Source organism: Limanda limanda, chromosome 15, assembly GCF_963576545.1.
Source record: "Limanda limanda chromosome 15, fLimLim1.1, whole genome shotgun sequence".
NCBI lineage: Eukaryota > Metazoa > Chordata > Actinopteri > Pleuronectiformes > Pleuronectidae > Limanda > Limanda limanda.
The window spans coordinates 2,952,772-2,980,534 of NC_083650.1; the positions used below are offsets into that span (position 1 = coordinate 2,952,772).

Genomic DNA, 27,763 nt, shown 5'->3' on the forward strand with positions numbered 1-27,763 from the left:
ATCTATCTATCTATCTATCTATCTATCTATCTATCTATCTATCTATCTATCTATCTATCTATCTATCTATCTATCTATCTACCCACCATGATCAACAATCCACTATCACGATCAAGACCATCCCCAATATTGATGATCAGGATCCATCACCATGATCATGATCTATCACCACGATCCATGATCAGGATCCACGATGATAGAAGTAGCAGCTGTAGTATTACACTCATTACTTGAAGTAGTGTATGAGTATTTGTTACTTAGTACAGTCATAGAAGTAGTAATATCAGTCCTGTTGGGGCCTTTAATGGACATACACACTTAGTTGCTCTTAATTTTTGCTGTGTGTTTATGAATGCCTCCTTGGATTGTGGAAATTAGTTACATGTATTGAAAGAAATTGATAAAACCATACTAACTCTGACAGCTGATTTCGGAATGTGGGTGTGTGGTGCTGCTGTCACCGAGGGGGCCGTGAAGGCAGCACGCTCCAGCCCCAGGACACCTCCTCATCCCTGAGACCGAGAACCGAGGCAGGGACACGGAGGGGTGGAGCACAGGAAGCCGCGGTCCACCACCAGCCGAATATGGGCCCGATCTGACCCGCCACACCGAGCTTCTTCCTCCGCCTCAACCCTGTGGGGGACCCCGGCGAATAATCTGCCATTTTGCTTTTTTGATTTAATTCCCTGGCCGGATCTTGTGGGAGATTGAAGCGAGAAGATGTCTCGGGGAGTGATCCAGCCCAGCCAGCAGAAGCTGGCCGAGAAACTCACCATCCTCAACGACCGGGGCATCGGGATGTTGACCCGGGTTTACAATATCAAAAAGGTTCGCGCACACGGAAACACACGCCATGGGTTCGAATCCCCGGGTCTGACACACGGATAGATCGGATCTGCATCCCGAGCTCCGCTGTCAGTGTCCGGGGAGCAGCATGGATGCTCGAGCAGCTAGCACCCACTTACCTCTATATTAATAAACCACCATGTTGTTTACACCACCCAGTGATAATAATGTGTTTTAATAATGTGTTTAAAATGAGTTAAAACCCCTTTTAAATGGACACTCACGTTTTCCTAATGGTTTTCCTCGGGAAGCAGGATGTGGGCTGGGCTAGCTAGCTAGCATGTTAGCTTGCGGTAAAGATGCTCGTCGTGTTTTACGATTCGAGGCCGATTTAAAAGACGAACTCCGGGCCGCGGGTTGTGAGCAGTGTGGCGACTGGATGTTTAGTGGAAATACTAGATAATGACCGAGATGTGTTTTACTGGAGCCCCGGGAACAGCCAGGCCTGCTGCGGCGGCGGTAGCTGCTTTAGCTAGCGTCGGCTGTAATGGCGGACGGCTGCTGGCTAAAGCTAGCAGTCGGGCGTCGTCTCTGCTCCATGAAAACAACACTCAGATACAGCTTCAGTCTGGTTATTGTGTTTATTTCATTATATCAAACCAGTGAGTCACGTGCAATCTAATTAAACGTTATTATACATTATAATAGTATATGAGAACATCAAGCTATTTAGCCTTGATGCTCCTAATGGTAAGAATATGGAGCAAAAAGCAAAATATAGGCTGTTGATAATTTGTCCATTTAATCAGTAATTTTTAGCTACTGGTCATGTTGATCAGCACATAATAATCAATACAAGGTATCAGCAATGATGGAAAGTATCTCAGTTCATTTCCTCAAGTGTCATCTATGAGTCACTTGATTGTTTTTAATCTGGGTTTATATATCAGTCAATGTTAGCCCAGAGTAGCCCTGGCAGTAATCAATTATTAATTATCAGTAGCATTGTGCTACAAGTTCAGTGAATATCTATATAGTTGTATTGTATAAACACAGTGAAGAGGTGTAACAGGTCAAGATTATGACTTTCTGCTCATGAAGAAGAGTTAAAAATCACAACCGTATAAATATTGCCGTCAACTGGTATTAATTTTGATCTGTTATCTTATTTTTATTTATAGTCCCAAGGCAGATGTTAAAAAGTCATATTAAAAAAGAGAGTATGAAATAGAAATAACAAAATGACTCCAGTATGCAAAAATAATAAACAGATCGTTCTCATTATTCATGAGACTGTTAAATTGACAATACAGAGACTCACAATACAAAACATAGCAAACAAACAAATGAGAGATATTTAATGTTAATAGAAATATGCAGTGATGATGACAGCTTTCAACTGGATTGTCGCACTAACGGAAACTTACGAAGCAGAAGCACAGATGTAAAAACCACGGGCAGCATATAAACTTATATTACTTCTATATTTATCAACTCCACAAAGTTTCAGAGGGAAATAAGTTTCCCCCAACTTCATGGTATAAGCTACAGAGATTAAATAAAGTGTCATAAAATCATGCTCCTTGTTATGTTTCTGATATTTGCAATTCCGCCAAAAAGGCATTAATTCAGCTTCTCACTCGGTTTCATTTAAATGACCGAGGAACAATATTTCAAATAAGGTTAAACATTAGAGAAAGTCATTTAATGTATGATCTTAAAGCCCCTCAGATTCATCATGCATCAGTTTTAACAATCTTAAAGTAGATATATATATAATAATACGTCAGTCACATGGGATACTTAACTGCATAATTTGTACTTTTCTTGTTAATTTCAGCTGATATTACCCCTGTTTTCACATTATTGTATTGATACTTTTACTTGAGTAATGAGCTGAATACTTTGTCCACCACTGGTTGTAAGAATTCAATATGATGACTACATTTAGACCAGTAGCAAAAAAATCAAAATAATCAAATGTACAATATAACAGGTTTTAAAATGTATATAATGTATGTATATGAAACTATAGCTTGCGAGAATTAAGCTTAATTCTTACTTTATAAGCGAAAAATTATTTCAGTTGATAAATCTTGGAACCCTTGATGGACTTATTCCCTTAATTATTGTAAATATTTCACCTCAAATATTTAGAATAACTTTGATGCTTTTTTCCTACTCTGTCCCAGTGCGAAATATACACGTTTATGTGAAATATAACACAATTATTAATGTTACTGACTCTTCAATGTGATGCTCAATGGTTTGTGTGTGGGAGGAAACATGAATACTGGTTCTGTCTGTGTGGGACGAGCCTTGGTGCTTGGGTGTGTATGATGAATAAAGAACAAGAGGGAGAGAGTGAAAGAGTTCACTGATGAAGTTTTAGAGAGCACACAGAGTAGATGTTAGAATGTCTGAAAGCCAATACTGTGTCCTAACTATTGGCATTTTGTGTACTCTGTTACTGTTCAGCTAGTCAACTGCTATCTGTAAAGCCTTTTATCAGATTTTATATTTATACTCGTCAGCAGAACAAAACATCAGCAAATGACTCTGTATTTCCCCCACTGTCAACACAAGTGTGTTTTTAGTTTATATAGAAGTTTAGGACAGTATGAGACACAATCAGAGATTTTGCTGCTGATTGCTCTTCTTAATCCGCCCTTCCTCTCCTCCCTCCTTCCTTCCCTTTTCTTTCTGTCCGTCCCACCATCCTCATATCTCTCCTGCTCCGCCTCACCATAAGGCTTCTGAACACATCCACCCTGTAATGGTGTTCATATGTTTGTTTTGTTTTGTTGTTGTTGTTGCTTTCTTTTTACCTTATGAATATTAGCAAACCTCCCAGCATCCTCTAGCATCTGCATCCCAAAGCCATAAATGAAAGAACCGGGGATATAATTTGTGATACAGTACGATCAGCAGTGCTCACTCTGGCTCCCTCAATGGCCATTTGGAGACTAGCTTGATCCCTTTTATTTCTGAAATTTCTTAAGTGATTCCCAGTTGAAGCGCTCACAAAACCTGCCTCCAATTTATCATCAGTGGAGTAGCTTCATTATTTCTTAATACAAACACATGTGACAGACCCGGTTGTTTGGTTTCTGCCTTTGGGAGAGAGCAATTCATGTTCACTAACGGTATTATTATCATCCAAGATCACTTTAAAGTTCTTTTCCATTTCAAGTATTGTCACTCATTACATACCCACCGATTAGCTGCAGTTAACCTTTAAATCTGCTCCTTAAATTCCCCTTAACAGTCACCTTTGCTAATCCTGGCTGAGTGGCATTCAAGTTTTTCTTTGCTGTGCTTATCTTTCAGCCTGTGAACCTTCTAACATCATATCTTTGTCTTGCACACAGCGCTTACATGTATTTATTCTACTTAATCTTGCTTATAATCAGGTAAATCCCATAGTCTCCTAAGCTGCTATGCAGTTAGGGAAAAATATAGTCTTTCCAATTTATCATGACAGCAAGTGAAAAGCAGTTTAGTTCCTCAATGTAAAGCTTCAACCCAGAGAACAGATTTTATTAGCTTTTCGGTTCTCTAAATACCAGCAGTAGGATTGACTGCAGGATTGCTTATATCCACAAGGGGAAACAGAGAGAAACAACAAAGCTATCACCTGTAAATTTAGATGCAGTAAATGTAATCGCTCTAAAACCATCACCAGGCTGGAGCTTGTTCTGCTTTCAGATGTTTTAAATGTCTATAAAAGTAGGTAAGTTAAAAATTACACAATCTCATTTAAGACAGGGAGGGTTGTACTATAGGTCATGTTTCCAGAAAGGCTTTTTCATTAGAGTGCATATATTTTACAGTAGGGATATGAGGTTTCAATTGGGAAATTTGCTTTCACTCTACCTGAGCACTTTATTAGGAACACCTTCAAATCTGCATAATCTTGCACTTAACCAATCAGCCAATAACATGGCAGCTGTGCAACGCATGTAACCCTGCGGATACAAGTCAACGTGGAGGTCACGTGATTTTCTTAACAACACAAAGAAGTCGTCCGCTCTTATCAACACAAACTCTCCTGACAATTTTGACGGTTTCTTCTACGCGTGTTAACCGCTTTTCACACTTTGCATCAGAATAATCAATCTTGAGATAAAGCAAGTTGTCTAGAACAGGTTTCATAAACATGTCAGTGAGTTCAGCCCTCCTGAGACGTAAATCTGCAGAACAGATGAGACATCAAAATGTCCAGTCTTAAGGAATTAATGCCATGAAGATCGGAAACTGTTTTTAGAGCAAAGAGAGTAGCTACTCAGTATTAGTGAGGTGTTCCTGATAAAGTGCTCATGAGTGTGTAGTCAGAGTGTGTAATGCAGTGTACCAGTGGTCCTGCCTACTGCTGCTGCTACTCTGAAGATGGTATCACCCTTTTCTTCTTTTCAACTATTTTTTCACCTCGACTGTTCTGTAATACCAGTCGTTTTTTTAACAATGGATCCTGTGAGATCAGGATCTTCTTCTTTCACTCACTGTGTGGTTTCTTCTGCTTTGATTTTTGTTTAATTGCTGGAGCCTTTGCACTGCCCAGAACACACACAGGGAAACATGGCAGCCTGGTCATTACTCACTTAACTCAATGAATAATTACAGGTTGACATTTAATGAAGGGCACTCCTGATTTACTTGGGGCATTTTTTTACTCATCATTTTTAATTTCTGGGGCATTTTATGAGCTGTTAAGGCCAAGTTGCCTGAAACGCCCCATCAATTTCCCATGGTATGAATGACACATTCCTCAGGGAAAATGTGGAACATGAAATATTTGTCTCTAATCTGTTTGGATTGAAGAGACAAAACTCAGATGGAGGGATTTGAGTAACAAATGGGTAGTCGTGCCATTGATGGCTGCGAGTGTGCAGGTTTTCTTTGAAAACTGAAGATGCTTAGTCTCTACCTTCTGGTTGAACGAGTTCTAGAAGTAGTTCTATCTGTGAAATCACTTGTTGTAGTGTTTAGTTTGGATGAAAACCTGCAGACTCCCTCCATGGCATTACTGCACATCTGTGGTTTGAACTGTAGCAGACTTCTAAATGTGTGCTGTGTGACAAGTGCAGAGAGATTCCCTTTATTCCTCAGTGCTCAGAAAGAACTAGTTGAATATCAAAATACTTGTCAGCTAATTGATTAACTTGCTCATTATGGCAGAACTAGTTTAGAGACAAAATTTGGTTAATTTCACAAAAATAATATTATGACCATATTGTATTTGTCTATAATAGAATGTAGAGCCCAGAGTTCCACAAAGGCCCAACAGTCAATTGGTATTTCTGTACTGTAAATAGAAGATAATAGCAACCAGCGTATTGGCCTGTACACATAATTAGTAGTAATTCTTATTAAGCATAAGCAGCTCATTGTTGCTCTGTTCCTCTGAACTACAACAAAAAACACCATAAAACTATTTATTTATTCCTGATTACTGCCTCTCACCACCAGACTAAACCCAGTGTCCACTTTTCACAGTTGTGATTAAATTCCTCTTTAAACACCATCACAGTCGACCGTGAATACACCACAGAACCCTGCTGTTTTTTACTGGCAAGACCAGCGCCACGGTTCACTGTGTCCAGGTATGAGTGAATTGTGCTGCTACACTCCAATGCAGCTATTAAAAGATACATTTAAACATGTATGATAGCATCAGCAGCAACGATGCATCAGTGATGAGGGAGCTCTGCATCATCTGTTACTAAGCAACAGCAATGGAGCCAAAGTGTGGAGCCAATATCGTAGCCAGTAAAAACAGCAGGGACCAAACTTTGTCCTCACTCCGTTCAGTGTATGGAGGCAGTGGGGCGGCCGAGTGCCAGCCTTGTTATTTCAGCACATTTCCTCAATGTTTAAATGGAAACGTTAATTTTATTGTGTCTCGGTGCGTAGGTAGGCAAAAACTACAGCTTGTGTTACTCGGTGTGCGTTAAAACAAGTGTTAATGTCGTCACACGTTGGCTCAGCATGTGTTGAAAAGCAATGAAAGACTGACTATCGCTCAATGAAACTCTCAGATATGCAGAAAATGCCTGTACACACAAACAGTTGTCCAAGACGTGTGAGTGTGTGTGATTGTGTATGTATTTTTGAGTGTGTCGATCACTGATGCAGCAGTTTGTCTGGGTGGGCTCTTTGTTTTTGATTTTTTCTCTTCTTCTCTCCGTTCCAATGCTTCCCCCCCTTCTCCTATGCAGCAAGGACAAGTTTGGAAGGTTTGCAAAGTTTATCACCTTCCACTAATGAAACCCCTCCTCCTTCACCCTTCCTCAGCTCCCTACTCTTCCTCCTCCCTTCCCCGCCACCACCTCCTCCTCCTCCTGCTCCTGGCTACCTGTACTGATCTGTTGGTCTTCTCCTTTGTGCCTCACTCCTTTTCATGTTAGAATCTGCAATGCTGACATAAGGCTGGACTCCATTCCATGTGGAAGCTAAGCAAAAATCTAAATCAAGATGTCTAAAAATATAGAGGCTAAATATGCAGATAATATAATTCATAAAACCTGATAAAATGGGCTCATGTTAAAGAAAATATTCATTTAAAATGTCAGTTTTCAATGTTATGCATTGATACTAATCCAGGTTACATATTGTTAATCTGATTTGTATTTAAACAATTTCAACAGATTTTATGCTCCATTTAAGCAAAACAAATCTTCACCCACACAACCTTTATTTTACAAAATACATCCGTCCAGACAAGAACACACAAATTACTACAGAGGCCTGTAGGTGGCGATAAAGTTACTGCTCCGTCAATTACCTGAGAAGAGCGCTATGGACGAAGTAATATTTGGGGAAGCAGTCTCCTGTGAATGCCGGTAACGTAGTGCAGTAAGGATGAATCTAGCTGCAAACATGTAATTAGACATTGCGCAAAGTAAGATGTGATGCCGTAATTTTCTAAATGCTCCTTTTTAACATGTATACACAGATTCACAGAAAGCAGAGTTTTTAAAAGTTGCATGTGGCCAAGAGGCCCAAGCACAGAGGGAACAGTTCATTCTGGAAATATCTGCCTTAATCTGGACAGGACATCAGAAGCTGCCTTTTTAGAAGCTTGAAATAATGTGTTTGATTTTGAAGTAGTACCTCATAAATTACCTGATTTGGCTCCAGATTTATATTTGCATGATCCCAGAGAGCTCAGAGGTATCGTAGCAGAGGGAATAACGGTCACAAATGCAGAAGGATGAGTGAAGATTAGGTCTGTTGAGCTGCCAGCAAGCAAGCACTCCGCCAGCTCTTTAGTGGTTCTCTATCCAATCACGTGAGACCATCCATTCTTTGGACCTTTTTTTTAACATGTCTTTATCTCTGCAATAAATCCCTCCTTGTGAAAACAAGAGCGCTCACACTGTGAGGAGCAGCAGAACAAAATCATCTCAGTGCGGAGTGACACGTTTGTTTTACGAGTGGTTTCCTGGGACTCGGCAGGTTTGCTAAAAAGATGCCACAGGGTGTTCTGAATATTTTACCCTGTAATTAGCAGGCGTAATTAGTTTTCAGATGTAGGTTTCCCTTCAGCCCAGTGCTCTCTGTTGGGGAGTCCCCTGCCATATGTTGGGTCAGTGTGGGGGACCATTGGAGAAGCTCGGCTGTTAATTGCTACCTGGAGTGGAGGAACGATGGTGGAGGCGAGACGAAGGTCTGTTCTGGTATCCAGGCAACAGTTCCCTTACTCCTTTCTGACCACTACTGATTCTCAGCTTATTCCCATGCCCTCTCCTGTCAATCACTCCGCCTCCCCCTCCTCCCCATCCATCCATCCTTCCATCAGCCCCCACCCAAACCCAGCTAGCCAGCTTATTGCACTAGCCACCACCACAACTAATATTATTCAACATTATTGTTGACTCGTTTTGTTTTGTGATGCTAAGAAGCTAGGTAGCCAATTCTGCCCTCAACTCCTGTAAGTAAGATAATTGATAAGTAGCTCAAGTGAGATGCTGTAATGTTGTGGCTATATCTACGTCGCTACTATATGCTAGTTTCAAAGTAGAAACAATTTTGAATTATCCTTTTGGACAACTTGCATGATTGATCCCATTAACTATAACTGTACATGTCTGCCAATCATGATTCAAAGCATATTCTAGGTGTTTACATCAAATGTCTGTCAATGTGTTGTTAATCGATCTCTCTGTCAGAATCATGTCATTGTCATCTGTAATTCAGCTGTCAGAGCAGATGCTGATGGAAAATATAAGTTTTATCACTTTATTTTGCTCTCACATGATTTTCATAAGGCTTAATGTTAAAGTCAGTCACTACAGCATCACATTCACCAACAGAAGTCTGAGAATATTGTGAGTGAATTACTAGGAGGACAAAAGGTCTATAAATAAGTCTAAATGACGGCTATTTCAGAAACTTTTGAGTGTTGGTATAATTTTGAGTTAGAGTAACATTGTTAACCCAAAAGCGTTTTTTACTCCACAGTTCCCCGGAGTGAATCAAAGGGTAACTACCTTCCTAGTGGCCAATGTAGAAACTAGTGTGTTGTGTAGGTCGAGGTTAGCGCTGTGCTGTGGTCAGACAAGCGCTGTATTAGCAAGAAAACGAAGGCTTGTGCTCGCAGCTGCATGGATTTCACAGTTACATCTTGTTTCCTTGTTTACGTGGTTAATATTCCGCCTGCCTCTCACACGCGACACAGATCTGACACACACATTGACAGTGAGAACTGTTTGAGGTTGGACATCTGGTCAGATGTGAGAGAAGTGGGCGCGAGGAAACAAGCTGAGCCTCAAGGTCCAGTCTGTGTCTTTGATGGGTTTTGACAATCATGTTGGTGTTGTGTGTTGTTCTGTGTCAAAGTGTCCCAGTGGTCTGTGTTTTGAGATCCCGCACCAGTAGAAGTGTTTCAGAACGAGCTCAGCACTGCTTGTTTCTGTTGTTCTACAGAGGGAGGTGACCCCAACAACAAACTAAACAAAGTGAACTGGGGTTTTAACTAAGTTGTTAGCATGAGACAAACTATTTAGGTGGCTTTGCCCGTGCTTTTGTTCCCTGTCAGGAATTTTAGTAGCGATTTAAGACTATTTTACACTTGACCCAGGCCCCATTCGAGAATCAAGCTTTGCTAAAATTGGTGTAGAAGTTTCCTGCAAACAATTAAACCAATGACATTATCTCTTCACTCTGGTGGTAGTTGGAGGTATCCAGTCCTATTTGTTACCATACAACAGCCTCTATAAAAACAGTTTAAATCCACTAGATCCAGATTTTGTTTTGATCTGCACAAATGTTGGAAAACCACCCTAATTCGAAATGTTAAAAAAGTTCAAATTTAATTCCTGGGTTCTTCCATGACCCATCAAGCTTCGTGATAATTGGCTCAGTAGTTGTAGCTTAACCCTGCTAAAAATAAACAACTCAAGGCAGAGGAAAACCTCCTTTGCAGAGGTAACAGATTATATCAGATGCAAAGTGGGAGCATGTGCTTCTTCCTAGACCTGAAGTTAAACCAGTAACATCCACAAACTGTGTTATTGTCAAAGCTAATCTGTCAATTTAAGTTTTAGTTTTTAGATTGAAACCTTCCTTGTTGCCCTGATCTAAGTGGTTCGAAGGTTTCAAAGTCTCGTTACCACGACCACACATGCTGTCGGCAGTGTGGTGTGTTGCTCTTGATACCTCAGTTTTGTGTGAAGACGTTTTAAACCCAGGTAGACGTTCCCTCCTGTGCTTGTGTGAACTAGCATGTGTTGCTGTTTGTGGTTTCATTTTGCACTGGCTCCAGCTGGAGACATTCCAGCGCCATGCAAACTGAAATCCTGGTTTATGGTTGTGGTTATGTTTCAAGCCCCTCGGTTCATTAGCTGTGGTTTGTAAATACAAGAGGCAACATGACATTAACAGTGCAGTTTTGTGTTGTAAGAGTTCATTTTCGTATCCTCATGTTACTTTTTATGCCTTTTTTCTAAATGTGTGCTTCCACTTTCTTAACTTAAACCTTAACCTTGAGGAACTGAATCCTCAGAATGGTCAAAGACACTGACCTCTTCTAGGATCGCTCCTCTTGTGTTTGCAGCCAACCTCCTTTATACATCCACTCTGTTTATGGCACATGCATGGACCACATCTTCCTCGCCATCCACTACGGCCCTACCCATAATGCATGAGCGCTGTTGCTTCCTGCCATAGTCAGGACTGTGAGGCAGATGCTGTGACTCCTGTTGAGGAGTAGATTCAAGTATTTAATTAGATTTTACAAAGTAGGTCTGCAGATGTAGTGAAATGAGTAAAAATTTTGCTGCTCTCCAGAAAGTTCAGCTCATGTAGGTGTAGATGACAGGACACATTAAAAACAGCGTATTTCTTTCGTCTCAGGCTCTTTCGTCATTTCTCAGTTTACCCCTCTGTGTGCCCCCTTTGTTTAAGTTCCCCCTCTTTCCCCTTCCTCCTCTTCCTCCTCCTCTGTGTATTTATCTCTCTGTATCTCTGCTGTTTCATTCAGTCCCTCCTTCACTCTACCCATCCATCACTCTGCACTCTGCCTGTCGTACTGTGGCACTAACCAGTGACAGCTCGTAGACAGCTTGGAACTCAAACCCTCTCATTACCTGGGACTCAGTGGTTCTCAACCTCTTGCTGCTGTAGAGAACATTTGCCTTCACTTTCGATAACGATAAATTAATAAAAAATGTATGAATCTATATTCTTAATCGTTTCGTTATCTATCCAAAAGTCTGTATCTGGAAAATAGCAAAAAAAAAAAGTAAAGTTGAGCTTTGAGCCAATTTGTATTTCATTGCACATCAAAGCCGATATTAAAACTTTCATTTTATAGAATAAACAATGCAGAAAAGATGTGAATTTAAAAACAAAAATATTTCCCTGTATTCACATTCTATATATTTGGCTGTATTTATATTTTGTTTTTATTTACAGTCATTTATAATAAACCTTACGGTTAAACTGTTAAATAATAAGCCTCAATTATATTTCTTTGTTATTATAACATCTTGAGAATAATATCAGTATCTGCTCAAGGTAGTATATCGAATTGTGCTCTATCACAAAGTATAATTTCAATTTGACATACAAATTTCAGGATCGAGGCTGTGCTCTCTAATGTTTCTCCACAGCTCAGCAGCTGAGAACCACTGATAACTTCAGGCTCTTGTACTTTTACAACAGTTGAACCTGGTTTATATAAACATGAAACCCCCCCTCCCCCCAAACGTAAACCTTCTATGTTGACTCTGTGTAACTTCCCAAATCTCCTTTGTCAACATCAACATCTACATGTCGAATTAGAAATTTACTTGGGTCACGGCATCAAGCCTTGTGTGTGCTCGTTTTCATGTCCTGGAAACGTCACTCAATGTCAACGGTGTCAGTATTTCATCCACCGACCCCCCCCCCTCCCCCTCCCCACATCTAAGATAAACCAGTTTTAACTGTGCTCACTAAATGTGTCCCTGGTGATGACCACACATCTAACATGCCTGATCATGAGGAAAGAAAATGATAGAATAAAGTGTCAAAGAATCAGAGATAAAGAGTAAAGAGCTTAGAGGTTTACTTACATCATATTAGTTCTTGAGACTCTGCTCACCTCCTCTTCTTCATCTCTCCTTTCCAGGCATGTGGGGATCCCAAGGCTAAGCCCTCCTATCTCGTTGATAAGAACCTGGAGTCGGCGGTTAAATTCATCGTCAGGAAGTTTCCTGCGGTGGAGACGCGGAATAATAACGTAAGTGTGAAACCTGCTCGTCACTTCAACCTTTGCTTTGCAATAGACATTTTTATGTCAGAAATTATATTATTCAGTTTAATGCACTGGCTGTCGATTATTTTCATTATAGATAAATCTCCTGGTCATTTCCTTGAATAATTAATTAATTATTTAATCTATAAGTTCTCATAAAACAGTTACAAAAATGTAAATTGCTGTATCTTACATCTGGGGCCATAACAATTCAATTATATAAATATAGTTATTGAACCATTTGCTTTGAACTGATCAATTTATTATAACATTGCAGCTATAACTCAATTTACAAATATGTTCTCTAATAGCTTCATTGCAGTGGAAGATTGTATTCAAACATTAAAACAAGCCCTTTTCCCTTAATCGGGAAAATCAAAGTGACATAACATGAAACCTTTTCTCTCCACTTGGCATATTATATTCTAACCTGCAGATTATGTTTTATTCCCAGAATGGATTGTGTGAACAAGACTGTGATTTTAATTCTGAGTGTGATTGTGCTGGAGGTTTGTTGAGTGAACTAAACTAAGTCATTGCTCATCAAATATTTCTTTTAGCTTTACTTGTTAGCTTAAGTCATAGCTTCTGGCCTTTGTGTTTATTTGAAACTGTCATTAAGGAAGCAGCTGTGTGTATGTGCGTGTGTTTGTGTCAAGCTAACTGCTTTATTCAGTATAACTGTGCAGAAATTGTCTCTTACGTTGTTTTTCTGCTTTGTTTCTGTGTTTGTTTGTGTTTTGCATGCTAAAACTCGGCTTATTCCGGACTTGTGCTTTTTGGTAAGTTTTTGTATCTAAGTTCCTGTAACCTTTTTGTATTTTAGTTCATGTACCTAAGTTTTGCGATAACGTTATTCTGTTGTACCTGTTTTTGAAGCTATTTGCAGTGTGTCTTGCTTTGCTCCGCCTTCTCCCCTCTGTCCTCCGCTGGCAGCTTTTTATACTTTTCATTCCTTCATCGTCTGAGTGACTGTGTGGCTGGTTTAAACTGGGTTTGCCGGCTGGCTGCTGATTGGTTAGATGGCTCGATGACCAACTAGATGGCTGTTTAAATAACGCACTGACTGCCTGCACTAAGGGGTGATGTAAACAGTAGATATAGCTTCTTGTGAGGCCAACTCTGCCTCTTTCATTAAGCAGCACCAGAAACCAGCACACAGGGAAACTAACCTCTACAAATTAGAGATAAATAACAGGAAACAATCACCTCTACAAGTTGGATAAAGATTAAACACTTCCTCATGGTGTAGCAGAAGTTTGAACTCCTCGGTGCAGCAGCAGTGTCCCACACTTCCTTCTACACCTTCTCCCTCTTTCCTTGGTAGTTTAGCTCTGGTTCAGGCTATGGCTCTGAGCTCAGACGCTCACAGCTTCTGGAGATGGGTTTGATTTACATGCAGGATTCTTCGGTCATGTAGAATAAATAGAAACAGCTTTTTATTACCTACTGTCGAGCTTTCACTCTGCATGTTTGACTTTAAAAGATTGACGTCACTCTTTTAAAGCTGAATTATTGTTATTTTGAAATAAGAAACACAGCATCCACTGAGAAACATTTCCAACCATCAGCACGTACAGAGAGAGTTTTGGCTTTCAGTGCTTTGATTAAATTTCCTATTTCAATTCTGTCTTTAAAAACCTAGAAAACACATTGTTGGATGGACAGCTTTAGTATTTATTAAAGACAAATAAGAAATTTAGACTTTGAAGTTAATATATTTTACATCAACTTGTAAGATGATTCATATCTTAGTATATTTGATAGAGCAGAGTAGTTGAGTTTCTAATGTGTTGTTAATGGGACACACATAGAACTTCTCTGCTGCACAGAATCAAACCACATCAAGGGAGGACTCAAGCAGACAAATCATTTTTCTTGGGTAGAGAATCCATTGAATAATAAGAGATTGTGTTAATCACATATTTATTAGTTCCTCTGTAACTGTGTCTTCTGCTGTGTGACTTTACAGCAACAGCTGGCTCAGCTGCAGAAGGAGAAGTCAGAGATCCTGAAAAACTTGGCTCTCTACTATTTTACCTTCGTAGATGTCATGGAATTCAAGGTAGGAAAACGTGCAAACACACACACACACACACTGATGGTAAGCTGTGCTGGAACTTGCGATCTGTTGATTCTAATGAAGACTCTTCTTCATCCACAGGACCATGTGTGTGAGCTGCTTAACACCATCGACGCCTGCCAGGTCTTTTTTGATATTGTAAGTGCAACACACAAACCAGACGACAGATACACCGATCATATTTGTTTACGGATTTTATTAACAACTAGAACAATGAAAATTCTTTGCTGAAGAGATGCTTTATAGGTAAATACAATTTAACCTGTTATAAAAGTGTCATTTTGTTGTTGTTTTTATTTGTCTCCTGCCAGACGGTGAACTTTGACCTGACCAAGAACTACCTGGACCTGGTGGTGACTTACACTACTCTGATGACAATACTGTCGCGCATAGAGGAGAGGAAAGCCATCATAGGGCTGTACAACTATGCCCATGAGATGACACACGGAGCCAGGTAAGCAAGACGCACACACAATAACACATTTGTCTTAGTGTTCTCTTTTACCTACTACAAAAATACAGATTTAACCTGGAAATTGTTGATCAAGCGATGATTCTGTGTGTGTAACAGTGATCGTGAGTATCCCAGGTTGGGCCAGATGATTGTGGATTATGAAAACCCTTTGAAGAAGATGATGGAGGAGTTTGTTCCACATGGAAAGGTACGAGTCTTTATTTTGGTCCCTTTAACCTGGGGCCCCCTAAGTCCCTTGAAACGGTCCTATTCAGTGTTATCAACTTACAACAAAACACTCGACTTTTGGCCTTATAAAAGTAGCACAGAGTAAACCTCTGAAGTAGTTCTGCATGTTTACAGTGTGATCCACCATGTGTGCAACAGATATCATCTTTTTAAACAGAGGCACAGTTGCCATAGCAGCCAAATTTAGCTCAGTGAAACACTAACGCTGCAGTTTTAACTTTAATACACTTCATACACAAATGAAGTTGGATCATGTTACATGACAGGGACATATTTTATAGAGTTTTTCATGCAGTACAGAGATGCATGGTCATCCACAAGCAGGCAGAAATATGAACTCACATCCAGACAAACTGGTTAATTTGGCTCATTTGTCATAAATATACCATAAAACTGGGCAGTTTTTTTAATAATATCAGTACAGTAAGTTTCCGTGTCTGTTATGTATCTTTCATCTGTCTCTTCCTGCCCTTCCTCTCCTGCAGTCCCTGTCGGACGCGTTGATCAGTCTTACAATGGTTTACCCCAGGAGGAACCTGTCTGCCGACCAATGGAGGAACGCCCAGCTGCTCTCGCTCATCTCTGCCCCCTCCACCATGCTCAATCCTGCTCAGTCAGACACGGTTAGTATGGCAATAATGGAAAATGGTATCCGTCCAGACATAACTAAAGTGATGTGTTTTAAAACTAAACGTGTTTCTTGGGATGACGCCTCACTGACCTCTTACGTTTCTGTCTTCAGATGCCGTGTGAATATCTGTCACTGGACGCGATGGAGAAGTGGATTGTTTGTGAGTTCTGCAGGAACATTTCAATCCTTCATCTGACTTGATCAAAAGGCGTCTGTCAGCACACACTCATATAAACCCCTTCTGTTCTCTCTGCAGTTGGTTTCATCCTGTGTCACGCGGTGCTGAACACCGATGCAGCGGCGTTGTCTCTGTGGAAGTTGGCTCTGCAAAGCTCCACCTGCCTCTGCCTGTTCAGGGACGAGGTCTTCCACATCCACAAGGCTGCAGAGGATCTGTTTGTGAACATCAGAGGGTAAAAGCCTTTACATGTGTGGACACAGACCAAGAGTCAACAAAGCTTCACCGATTTGTGTTCAAAAATATATATATTAAGCAGTGCTAAGTACGAGATAGGAATTTGAAAATAATAAACCATATTTTCATATATTAGAAAACCATATCACAGTATAATGCAAATGCTCCGTTGCTTTGTTTTTTCCAGGTACAACAAACGCATCAACGACATCAGAGAGTGCAAAGAACAGGCCCTGTCTCATGCGTATGTTTATAATCCTTTTCTCATCCCTTCATCATATTTCTACTTTTTTTTCCTCTCTTATTTTATCGCTTCTTTTCACTGCCCACATTTCCAGTTTTATCTTTTTTTCCTCATCCCCTATTTAACCATCATTTTATTTGTTTCTCTCCGGGAGAGTGTCACACAGACAGATCACCTCCTTCCTCCCTTTATCCCCTATTCAGTTTTTTCCCTGTTTCATCCTCCCCTCTTTGTCTCCCCCTCAGTCTGATCCCTGCTTTTATCCCCATTACTTATTCCATCTTCCCCTTTCATCTTCTTTCTCCTCCTGCTCCTGTCATCCTCTTACTTTTTTGCGTCCTCTGGCGGGATTGTCCTGAAAGTGTCAAGACATCGTTTAATCAGGCTGCTGGTGTTTTTTTGATGCTCTGCTCTGACTTCCGCTGCCTGTCTGTCTCTCTGCAGAGGCTCCATGCACCGAGAGAGACGCAAGTTCCTCAGATCGGCTCTGAAGGAGCTGGCCACGGTTTTAGCGGATCAGCCTGGACTGCTCGGTCCTAAGGTAATGGAAAATCAGTGATTCCCATTCATTATCTAGACTGTGGTTTTCTGCCATAGTCTAATTTCGTTCATAAAGAACCAAAATAATGTTTACTCTTCCCATAATAACAATAGAGATCTTTAAGTTAGTGTTTTGCTTCGATGATTCCTTGTAGAGTATTTGCCTCATACTCGCTCATTCACTCCACCTCGCACACTTGTCCTATCGTCCATAAAGTTTTTACCATCCACACAGACAATCAGACGTCATAGTTTCATAGTTTTGCATCAACAAATACAAATGTCAGATAAAGACATAGGCACAATATAAACTTGAATATCACCTTCAAACATTCAAAATGTCAACCTAAATGTCCTTATATTATGACTTGGCTCTTTTCTGTGGACTTTTGGAATACGATAAACCATAATGAAATTTTAAACCATTGCAATACCAGTTTTTATGTTGCTTAGATTTTGCAGCTTATCATGGCCAATAGATATTACCATCGTAAAACAGGTCTGAACACCAGAGGCCAGATGGCGACCTTGATAAATCTGTGACAGAATTTAACCATGAGCCAGACGGACAGTAAACATTTTGCATATTTGGTTCAGAGACTGTGAGTGTGCACATGCTTCCAACTGCTCCTGGAAATTCATCAGAAATCTATTTAAATCACATTCTCTACTTGCCATGTTTCTTCATTGCATTCTCTCTCTCTCTCCCTCACCAGGCGTTATTTGTGTTCATGGCGTTGTCGTTCGCCCGTGACGAGATAATATGGCTTCTCCGACATGCAGACAACATCCAGAAGAAAAGCACAGACGACTTCATAGACAAGTACGCACCTGCTCCCCTGCATCAACATTTCAGTGTACATCTAAATGCAATTACCTCCAAGTCCTTTGCATATTTTCTGCTTCGCTGCCTGTGCACCTCTCGTCTGACTGTGTGTGCATGTTTGTGTTTTGCAGACACATAGCAGAGTTGATCTTCTACATGGAGGAGCTCAGAGCTCATGTCAGGAAGTATGGCCCTGTGATGCAGCGATATTACGTCCAGTACCTGTCAGGGTTTGATGCTGTGGTGCTGAATGAGCTGGTGCAGGTATACACACATTCATACTCTTCAACACACACTGGTAAAACCACACACTAAATACATACACACTCTAACATACACTCAAAGCCGCTGTATGTGGTTCTGCATGAGTGCAAATATTGTCTTTTAGATAAACACAGACAAAAAGCTTTAATCTTGTGTCAAAAAAAAGATTCTACCACACTGCTCATATTTTCTAACCTGAACTTATCCTCTGTCTTCAATGTAACAGAACCTGTCCGTGTGTCCAGAGGATGAGTCTATAATCATGTCTTCATTTGTCAACACTATGACCTCTCTCAGTGTCAAACAAGGTAAACCATTACTTTTTATTTACAGCAGCTTTAATTAAACTCATATTAATACATAAACAATGTATGAAATAGGGTAATCTGGCTTTATATTTGATACCAGAGTCTGTGTTGATAAAATTTGAGTTAATTGTTATGTTTGTGTTGCAGTGGAGGACGGAGAGGTGTTTGACTTCAGGGGCATGAGACTGGACTGGTTCAGACTGCAGGTACACACACACACACACAAACACACAAACCTACTTAAACACATTTCTGAAGGTCAAAGAGGTTCTGTCAGTGCAACGTGTCTTTACTCTGTTGTTGGTTTGACTGTTTGTTTCTTTTCTGTTTTCTTTTCTTCAGGCCTACACAAGCGTCTCCAAGGCCAGTCTTGGAATAGCCGATCACAAGGAGCTTGGTAAAATGATGAACACCATTATCTTCCACACAAAAATGGTGGATTCTCTGGTGGAGATGCTGGTGGAGACGTCCGACCTGTCCATCTTCTGGTGAGACACACACACTAACATACACACAAGTAGTAGGATGAACTCAGAGAATAGATCTTATCTTCAGACATCTTAATAAAATGACTATGTATGTTTTAACTGTGTCCTCATGTTTTGTGTGTGTGCGTGTAGCTTCTACAGCCGTGCATTTGAGAAGATGTTCCAGCAGTGCTTGGAGCTTCCCTCCCAGAGCCGACACTCCATCTGTTTCCCTCTGCTCTGCACACACTTCATGTCCTGTACACACGAGCTCTGTCCTGAAGAGGTAAAGACACACACACCCATGGGCACATCTATTGTAACACAAACATAATAATGATGACAGTAATATTCAGTCGTGACTTATGTCCTTTTACTCTTCTTCCTCGACAGCGACACCACATAGGAGATCGGAGCCTGTCGTTGTGTAACATGTTTCTGGATGAAATGGCCAAACAGGCCAGAAACCTGATCACAGACATCTGCACTGAACAATGTACACTCAGCGACCAGGTGAGGAACACAGGCAAAGGCAGCAAGTGGAAAGGAATGACTAGTTGTTGAAGATTATCACTGCTCTCATGTCTGTAAAGTGAATATAAAGGCCACAGCAGCAGCCTGGAAGCTAAAGCTGGAGATATACGGTGCAATTTAAACTTTTTTTAGATTCACGACTCGTTTCGGATTCTGACTGAAGTTCAGCTTCGGTTTGCATAGTTTTTTGTGCCGTTAATAAGGAGAGCAAGGAGCGATCAGATGCTCCTGACGGAAGGTTGGACGGTCTGATGGATTTCTGACCTGTCAGCCGTCTTCATGTTATCGCACACGAGTCAATTCCTGAAACTCTCTTGGGCCAAATTAAAAAACACAGTGAAAGTGAATGGGGCCAACAGCAGTGTACAGTGTGAGCGTATAAATTATTGCTTTGGTTTCCCATCTTATACGATTCACTAGTTCAGTGTGAGGTGGAATTTAAAGTTGCACAGTGTTTTCTCATCTTTGACACAAAGACTGGAAGTAGCTCGCCTGACTCAGCAACTCTACAGCTCATCAATTATCAAATTTTTATCTTGTTTGTTTAATCCATAAAAACACAAAAGTCGAAAAATGTCAATCAACCATTTTATATCGGGTGATGTACAGGACTATTTTTCCTTCTGGCTCTGACCAGTTGCCTGGCAACCAGTTGAGAGTTACTGGTCCCCGCCAAGTTATGTTCCGAGAGAGTTATTGATCAGAAATGAGAGTTGTACCGATCTTCTCATTAAATCTCTCTGGCAGAAAGCGAGTGAGCCCAGTTCTCGAAACATCAAACTATTTCCCTTCAAGAATGAGAGAAGAGTCTGAGAGAAGTTTTCAGTGTCTGGATGTTTTCAGCCCAAAGTTAAAGTCTGATTGATCGATAACAAGTCACATTCAGACTGAACTGGTTTATAAATGAAGGAATGAATTAATACACAAAGTTTTCTTGACATGTTCTTTAAAATAAACATAGTCTCTTGACTTTTATACCCATTGTGTAATATTACATGCTGTCACATTAATGTGTTGAGTCCTTCCGTGATGCCTGTCGTTAAAAGCTTCTTAAGTTCTTCTGTATCAGGATGCTGCGTTCACATATTTGAGTAAATCTACTGAGCTTCATTCTGTCTTTCCCTCAATATCTTCTCTTTCTCTGTGTGTCTGTGGTTTTCTTTCCCCTTGACTCTTCTTCTTCTTCCCGTCTCCAGCTGCTTCCCAAGCATTGTGCGAAGACTATCAGCCAGGCCGTGAACAAGAAGAGCAAGAAGGCGACGGGGAAGAAGGGCGAGCCGGAGCGGGAGAAACCGGGAGTGGAGAGCATGAGGAAGAACAGATTACTGGTCACCAAGTTAGTAACCAGAGAGGATATCATTTTGTTCATGTTCACTTACAGTTCTTTGTTTTCTTTGAATATATGAATACGTAATTACTACTACCAGTTATTAATAATAGATTAATAACCAAATTTTTATAGTTTGTGCTCATGTTGTTTATCATTGTACATGTTGAGTTCTTGTGATTTTTTTCCACATTTCCTTTTTATATTTGTGTTCTTTCTATTTCTGCAAAGAGTTTTATCATATCTTCTAAAGCCTGTTTTATTATCTTTTATTCTAACAGTCTGGACAAACTCCACACAGCGTTATCTGAACTCTGCTTCTCCATCAACTACGTCCCCAACCTGGCAGTGTGGGAACACACCTTCACACCCAGGGAGTATCTCACCTCGCACCTGGAGATCCGATTCACCAAGTAAACACACACAGAGAACAGTCAACGCCTTTTTTGTGTTGAGTTTGGACGTAGCTCCTTTTATGTACCTTTTTTTAAATTAAAAAAAATACTATGCATTTAACTGTGAATAGAAGAATCATCAATTCCTAGACAGACAGACGGCAACAAGACTGTTTCCCATCCGTCACCAGGTCCATAGTGGGGATGACGATGTACAACCAGGCGACCCAGGAGATAGCCAAGCCCAGTGAGCTGCTGACCAGCGTCCGGGCCTACATGACGGTGCTGCAGTCCATAGAGAACTACGTCACCATCGACATCACCCGCGTCTTCAACAACGTCCTCCTGCAGCAGACGCAGCACCTGGACAGCCATGGGGAACCAACAATCACCAGTCTGTATACAAACTGGTACGTTCAATTTAAAGCCTGATTTTAAAAAAGAAAAGGAGATGGAAGGTTTTTGTTCCAGCATGAGGGATATTTCAGAATCTCATGTTGTACCTGTGCAGACTTGCTTCTTTCCTGGAGCCTGTGTTCTCAGATTTCTAAGAGACTCTTTCATTAAAACAATTGGTAAAACCTCTATTTTTTATCGCTCCACAGACAGAAATCATTTTCTACAGTTACATGTTTCTTTTTTATTCTCTCTGCAGAAAATGTTTCAGCACAAACATCCAAATGTCAGATGGGTTAATCAAGGTGTTTTGAGTGTTCTCAGATTTGCCATTAGATGTATATAATATATTTATATTTTGTGTGTTCAGGTATTTGGAGACGTTGCTCCGTCAGGTCAGTAACGGACACATCGCCTACTTCCCTGCCATGAAGGCCTTTGTCAACCTGCCCACCGAGAACGAACTGACTTTCAACGCTGAGGAATACTCTGACATCTCCGGTACAAACACAGAGCAAAACAACAGAATTTAGTCAGCAGGTGAAAAATATCATGGTGCTGGTGTCCTTTCTTGCCTATTTAATATTTTCTTATTACTGTGTTGTTTCACAGAGATGCGTTCTCTGTCGGAGCTGCTGGGGCCGTACGGGATGAAGTTCCTCAGCGAGAGTCTGATGTGGCACATCTCGTCACAGGTGGCGGAGTTGAAGGTACTCACACTCACACACACACAATGGACTATGCTTTACACACAAACTACTTAAACCCTAAAGTTTGAATCTCACAGGATCTCTTCTGATTTAAAGGTTTAAACAATGCAGATTTGTTTCAGTTCATGTCCGCTAACTGTGTGTGTGTGTCCATGTAGAAACTGGTGGTGGAGAACATGGAGGTGCTGACTCAGATGAGGACGAGCTTTGACAAACCAGAGCACATGGCTGCGCTCTTCAAGAAACTCACCTGTAAACATACAACACACAATACACACACACACACTATATATAATATCCTCTGGTAATCAAATCTTTCCAGGAAATATTTAGAGAGCTGAAGAGTCTGTGTTCCTGTCAAGTTCTTGTGAAAGTGTTGATTTGAGAAACCAATTCTGTATTTTTTTAATCTTGTTGTTAGATTTTCCAACACTTGTTTCGAATACTATTAACTCTCAGCAGGACACAGCTAAAACTCACACTTCTTACAAAGGAAAGCCGCCTTGTTCTTCATTGTGAATTACGTTAGTGTCGAAGCAATATTTATTCCCACTGATTGAACAGTTGAAGCTTTATTGACATGTATTTGACTGATGTTTGTTTTCATGTGTTCTTGTAGCTGTGGACAGTGTTTTGAAGAGAATGACCATCATTGGAGTCATTTTGTCTTTCCGCTCCCTCGCTCAGGAGGCTCTCAGAGATGTAAGAGACACACACATTCACACACACACACCGTTTTTAAATGTACCAAAAATTATGCTCTTGTTCTTCCTTGAACATCATGTTTTATCCCCATCTCTCCTTCTCCAGGTCTTATCCTGTCACATTCCTTTCCTGGTCAGTTCGGTGGAAGATTTCAAAGACCACATTCCCAGAGAGACGGACATGAAGGTGAAACAGACATTTAAAAAACGACAAATAAAGTAACCTGTTGTCAGGGTTCAGACGTCCTCTCCCTCCTGGTGTGTATGTGAATATCAAGTCTCTTTTCCAGGTGGCCATGAATGTCTACGAGCTCTCGTCAGCCGCAGGTTTACCCTGTGAGATCGACCCGGCGCTGGTCGTGGCTCTGTCCTCACAGAAGAGTGGTGAGACACAAACACAGGAATAAAGCCTGAATCCATCTTCTGCAAATCTGCTCTCCTGAGTTTCCTTCTCTAATGTCTGTGTGTGTGTGCAGAGAACATCAGTCCGGAGGAGGAGTATAAGATCGCCTGCCTGCTGATGGTGTTTGTGGCCGTTTCACTGCCAACGCTGGCGAGCAACGTGATGTCCCAGTACAGCCCTGCCATCGAAGGTAAGATGACGCGATATTCCAACGCTTTGTTGTGATATGAACAAGGATTTATTAATAGGAGATCAGTCAACGCGATTTTATGTTTGCAATCACCATGACATCGCAAGAGAAATCACAATACGAGCCTCTGACGTCTGTTTGCTGCAGAGTAAACTTTCCTTTTTCATTATCTCCACCAAGCAGGTTACTTGTTCATTGGTCTTAATGTTTAGGATTATGCTAAAAGAAAACTAAAAGAATCCAGTAAACATATTCAATACTGGGGGCGTATCCAGGAATACTTTCTTTAACATTGCGAGAAGGCGTCTCTCAGAGGGATAGACTCACCTACTGCTCTTCTCCTTCTCGTGTTGTATTTCTCAATCTAATGAAGCTTGATCCTGAGAAAATATGTTTTTCTTTTCTCGCAAACAAAGGCTCATACGGGGTTAATTATCACCACAATAATCACCGTTAGATATTCTGTCCTCCAACTAATCGATTGACTTATCATGGTGGACGGACTGAGAGCAGAGCAGGAGAAACTACTGCGATATGATCTGCTGCATCTGCTCTGCATATAAATGAGACTGACCCCGTGCCCTCAGTTTGATTCATGTGTGTGCACACGATTACTCATTCTCTCATAATAATGAGAATAAAGGTCAGTTAACTCCGTGTGACCCGTTTAATCCTTATTTGTTGCAGTGAAAAGATTCATCACGTTAACTAAACGTGATATATATTTTTCAGTGTAATAAAGACACTGTTGTGGTTGAATGAAGCTTTGATCAGGTCTCAAAGAGTTGTCACTCGGGGATGAATTATCAAGACGTTGCCTCCTAACAACCTTGAAATGAAAGGCGCCATTGTTAATAAAGAACAGTTGAACAGGATAATGAGTTGTAATAGGCTGCAGCGGCGTTAGTATGCAGACGGCGTATTAGCATGTGATTGGTTTTCCGACAGCACATCTCACGACGGTGCAATCACACTAAACATTTAGTGAACGTACAATTACACGCACCTTCTTTTTATGCATCTGACAAACACACACGAGGTAACTGTCATCTGCATGAAATACAAAAATGAGTTTCACCTCTGGACCGGAGAATCTGAAAAGATTAAAGAGCCACACACTTGACACATCATCAGAAATCAACCCAGGATCAATTTGTTCTTATTCTCTTAATAACCCTGTGTGTGCTGCCCCCTACAGGTCACTGTAACAACATCCACTGCCTGGCCAAAGCCATCAACCAGATCGCTGCAGCTCTCTTCACCATCCACAAGGGGAGCATAGAGGATCGTCTGAAAGAGTTCCTGGCTGTAAGACAAATTACTTTATTAACCATCATATGTTTAGACCTCAGCTGCACACGACTGCTTTAGAAATTGGCTTCAAACTGCAGCACAACTCTCTAACATGTAGTAATGTGTGTGTGTGTGTGTGTGTCTGTGTGTGTGTGTGTGTGTGTATAGCTGGCCTCATCCAGCCTGTTGAAGATCGGCCAGGAGACGGACAAGATGACGACACGTAACAGAGAGTCTGTTTACTTACTGCTGGACATGGTGAGAGAAAGAAAACTGAACATAGGATAATAACACATCTATGTGCTTCTACCATCTAACAGCCTGATTGTGTTTCATTTTGTGTTTCAGATTGTGCAGGAGTCTCCCTTCCTGACCATGGACCTGCTGGAGTCCTGCTTCCCCTACGTCCTGCTGCGAAACGCCTACCACGCCGTCTATAAACAGAGCATCAGCTCGAATGCGTAGAAACACAGTGCACACACTCCTGTGCTGTCTGCCATTAGAGCGTTAGCGCTCCTACCACTACAATTACACACTAAGAGCATACACTAAAGACAAATTAAACACGCTAAACTATGCCTAGAATGCCTCAACGTACCATCCTGACGACAACAAACACACAGTCAGTGTCGACAAAACGTAACACTAAACGTGTAGCATTTAAACAAGTCCTCTCTGAATTCAGAACAAATACTGTACATTAAAGAAAACACGCCAAAAGAACACGTGAAACACACAATTCATCGCACAAAGACAACAAAAATACACGACATGAGCAGAAACTGAAACACACAGATACACACAAGCTGGATGAAGTTGGGGGATCAGTGTCTTTATTTTAATCATTGTACTTTTTTCATGATGTTGCCAGGGACCATAACCACAGCAACACATAATATACCATATGTTTGGTTGGTATAAAAGAACAAAAATATAAATATATAGTATATATATAGTTGACACTAAAATATTCTTTTGTTTTTCGATGAAAGATCAGAGATTTTCAGTGGCCAGCTTCTACGTGGTGATGGATTTTGGATGCTTACTTTGGGAATGCAAATGGTTCTGATGTGATGTGGGTTTTTTATTTTTATTATTATATTTTGGTTTTATGCAGGAGGTTCGTGATAATGTGTTGATAATGAAAGACATGTTGCTTGTTAATGTTAGTTTACACACACACACACATGCTGCGATGTAAAAACTACAAACACTAATCTCTGAACATTTCATAGTAAACACACACACACACACTGACAGACACACACTTGTAGAACATGGTGATGTTTCCTTTCTTTTTTTCTAGCTAGTCGTAACAAACTTTTTGTGGGTAAAGATATAATATCCGTATTCTACTTTGATGTGAACTGAGCTCGTCTGTTTTTAATGTTCATGTTTTTGTTATTTTTATGATGACGACAATGATGATGACGACAACGACGATTTGCCAAATGTGTTGACACTAAAAAAAAAAAAAAAAACAGCAACGTGTATATCAGGGGCTTGGAAGTGGTGGAGTGTTTGGGTGTTAACGGGTGAAAACGCCATTTTAAACGTTTGGAAGATTCCGGACACAATCCGCCTGAATCCGCAGCAGCTCGGTTACACGATAACTTTTTACAGTGGGAACATACAAGTTTGAAAATACTGCAGTGAAGCTACAGTGTAGTTCAGGAGCCGGTCGACCCGTCTTGCTGTCAGAGACCGCGCTAATATTCCTCTCAACTCTCGTGGTCACGGGCTGTAATTAAAGATGGACGACACTTCTTAATATCCAGAAATGAAGCCAAAACATCCTGGTTACAAACGCCGCCATCTTGAGCGCCATCACACCTGTCAATCACGACCTGTCGCCCTGTTTTTATTACATTAAATAACAAATTAAAACCAAACTTATCCGACACTAATACGACAGAAACCAAACATTTTAATGTGCACTTTGACCTTTTAGCTTGGTCCCTTTCCCATCCACTAACAAGGAGGATGCTGGGTTTATTAACCTATACTGCAGCCGGCCACCAGGGGATGATCAAGATGCTTTGGCTTCACTTTGGGGGAGCTGTCATGGCGTCCATATTTATTTAACAGTCAAGGCTCCTGATTGGCTCGAGGACCAGTAGGTGTTTTTCTTCTGCTCTTTTTTTTTCCAGTAATGAACAAAACATAATTTATATGACATCTTGCAAAAGTAGTTCACGTTAATGCTTCAGATCGACGGGAACAATAGATTTAAAATTAAACCGATTCCTCTGACCTGTGAAAAGTCCGGAGCTGCAATAACACGCTGGGTTTTCTTTAGTCGTCCTCCGATGAACTTTCCTACGTGAGCGGTTAAAATTTTTGTGCGACGGTTATTCGGGACCTGTTAGAACAGACGGACGGACGACCTCTTTCAAAGTGCAGTCATTTATTTGTCTGAATGGAGACGTGGCAGAGACGACACATTGAGACACACACACAGGATGCGTCCTTTAGGTCGGTCCCTCTGCTCGTGTCCCTCTAACACCACGGATCTGTCAACGCTCATACTGCAAACTACACACTCCAAAACTAAAAGTACACAGTACAGACCGTGTGTGTGTGTGTAGTCAGTAGTGCGCACTATGACCCGGTGAGGACAGATCCGTGGACACATTCTGCCATTTGGTGTGAAATGGTGGTTGTTGCTCTTTTTTATTTCTAACCTCTTTTCTTTTTCTTTTTTTTTTGTGTCTCTAATTCCACCGTGTAACTTAAATGACATGAATAAAATAAACTTTAGGGCTGTGTCAGACCTGAGCTGTAAGTGTGTGTGGAGGGGATCC

The 27,763-nt window shown here is 40.8% G+C and overlaps 1 protein-coding gene across 4 annotated transcripts; it reads left to right on the top strand.

Moving 5' to 3' along the window:
* Positions 1-525: 525 nt before the first annotated feature.
* Positions 526-27,732, top strand: nckap1 (NCK-associated protein 1). 4 transcript variants are annotated; one of them, XM_061087883.1, is made up of 32 exons: positions 526-828; positions 7,005-7,022; positions 12,401-12,511; positions 14,499-14,591; positions 14,691-14,747; positions 14,921-15,063; positions 15,181-15,271; positions 15,798-15,935; positions 16,055-16,103; positions 16,200-16,356; positions 16,546-16,602; positions 17,047-17,143; positions 17,859-17,965; positions 18,100-18,232; positions 18,459-18,540; positions 18,688-18,746; positions 18,883-19,028; positions 19,161-19,293; positions 19,401-19,520; positions 20,738-20,877; positions 21,150-21,281; positions 21,455-21,673; positions 22,030-22,160; positions 22,272-22,369; positions 22,528-22,621; positions 22,989-23,071; positions 23,180-23,260; positions 23,364-23,457; positions 23,550-23,666; positions 24,865-24,974; positions 25,128-25,217; positions 25,308-27,732. In XM_061087883.1, exons 1-32 carry the CDS (start codon positions 721-723, stop codon positions 25,422-25,424), a joined length of 3,405 nt encoding a protein of 1,134 aa, XP_060943866.1. In that variant the 5' UTR covers positions 526-720; the 3' UTR covers positions 25,425-27,732. The 4 variants fall into 4 exon arrangements, with proteins under 4 accessions (XP_060943866.1, XP_060943867.1, XP_060943868.1 ...); XM_061087884.1 differs by having other exon boundaries at positions 14,505-14,591; XM_061087885.1 differs by lacking the exon at positions 7,005-7,022.
* Positions 27,733-27,763: the final 31 nt, after the last annotated feature.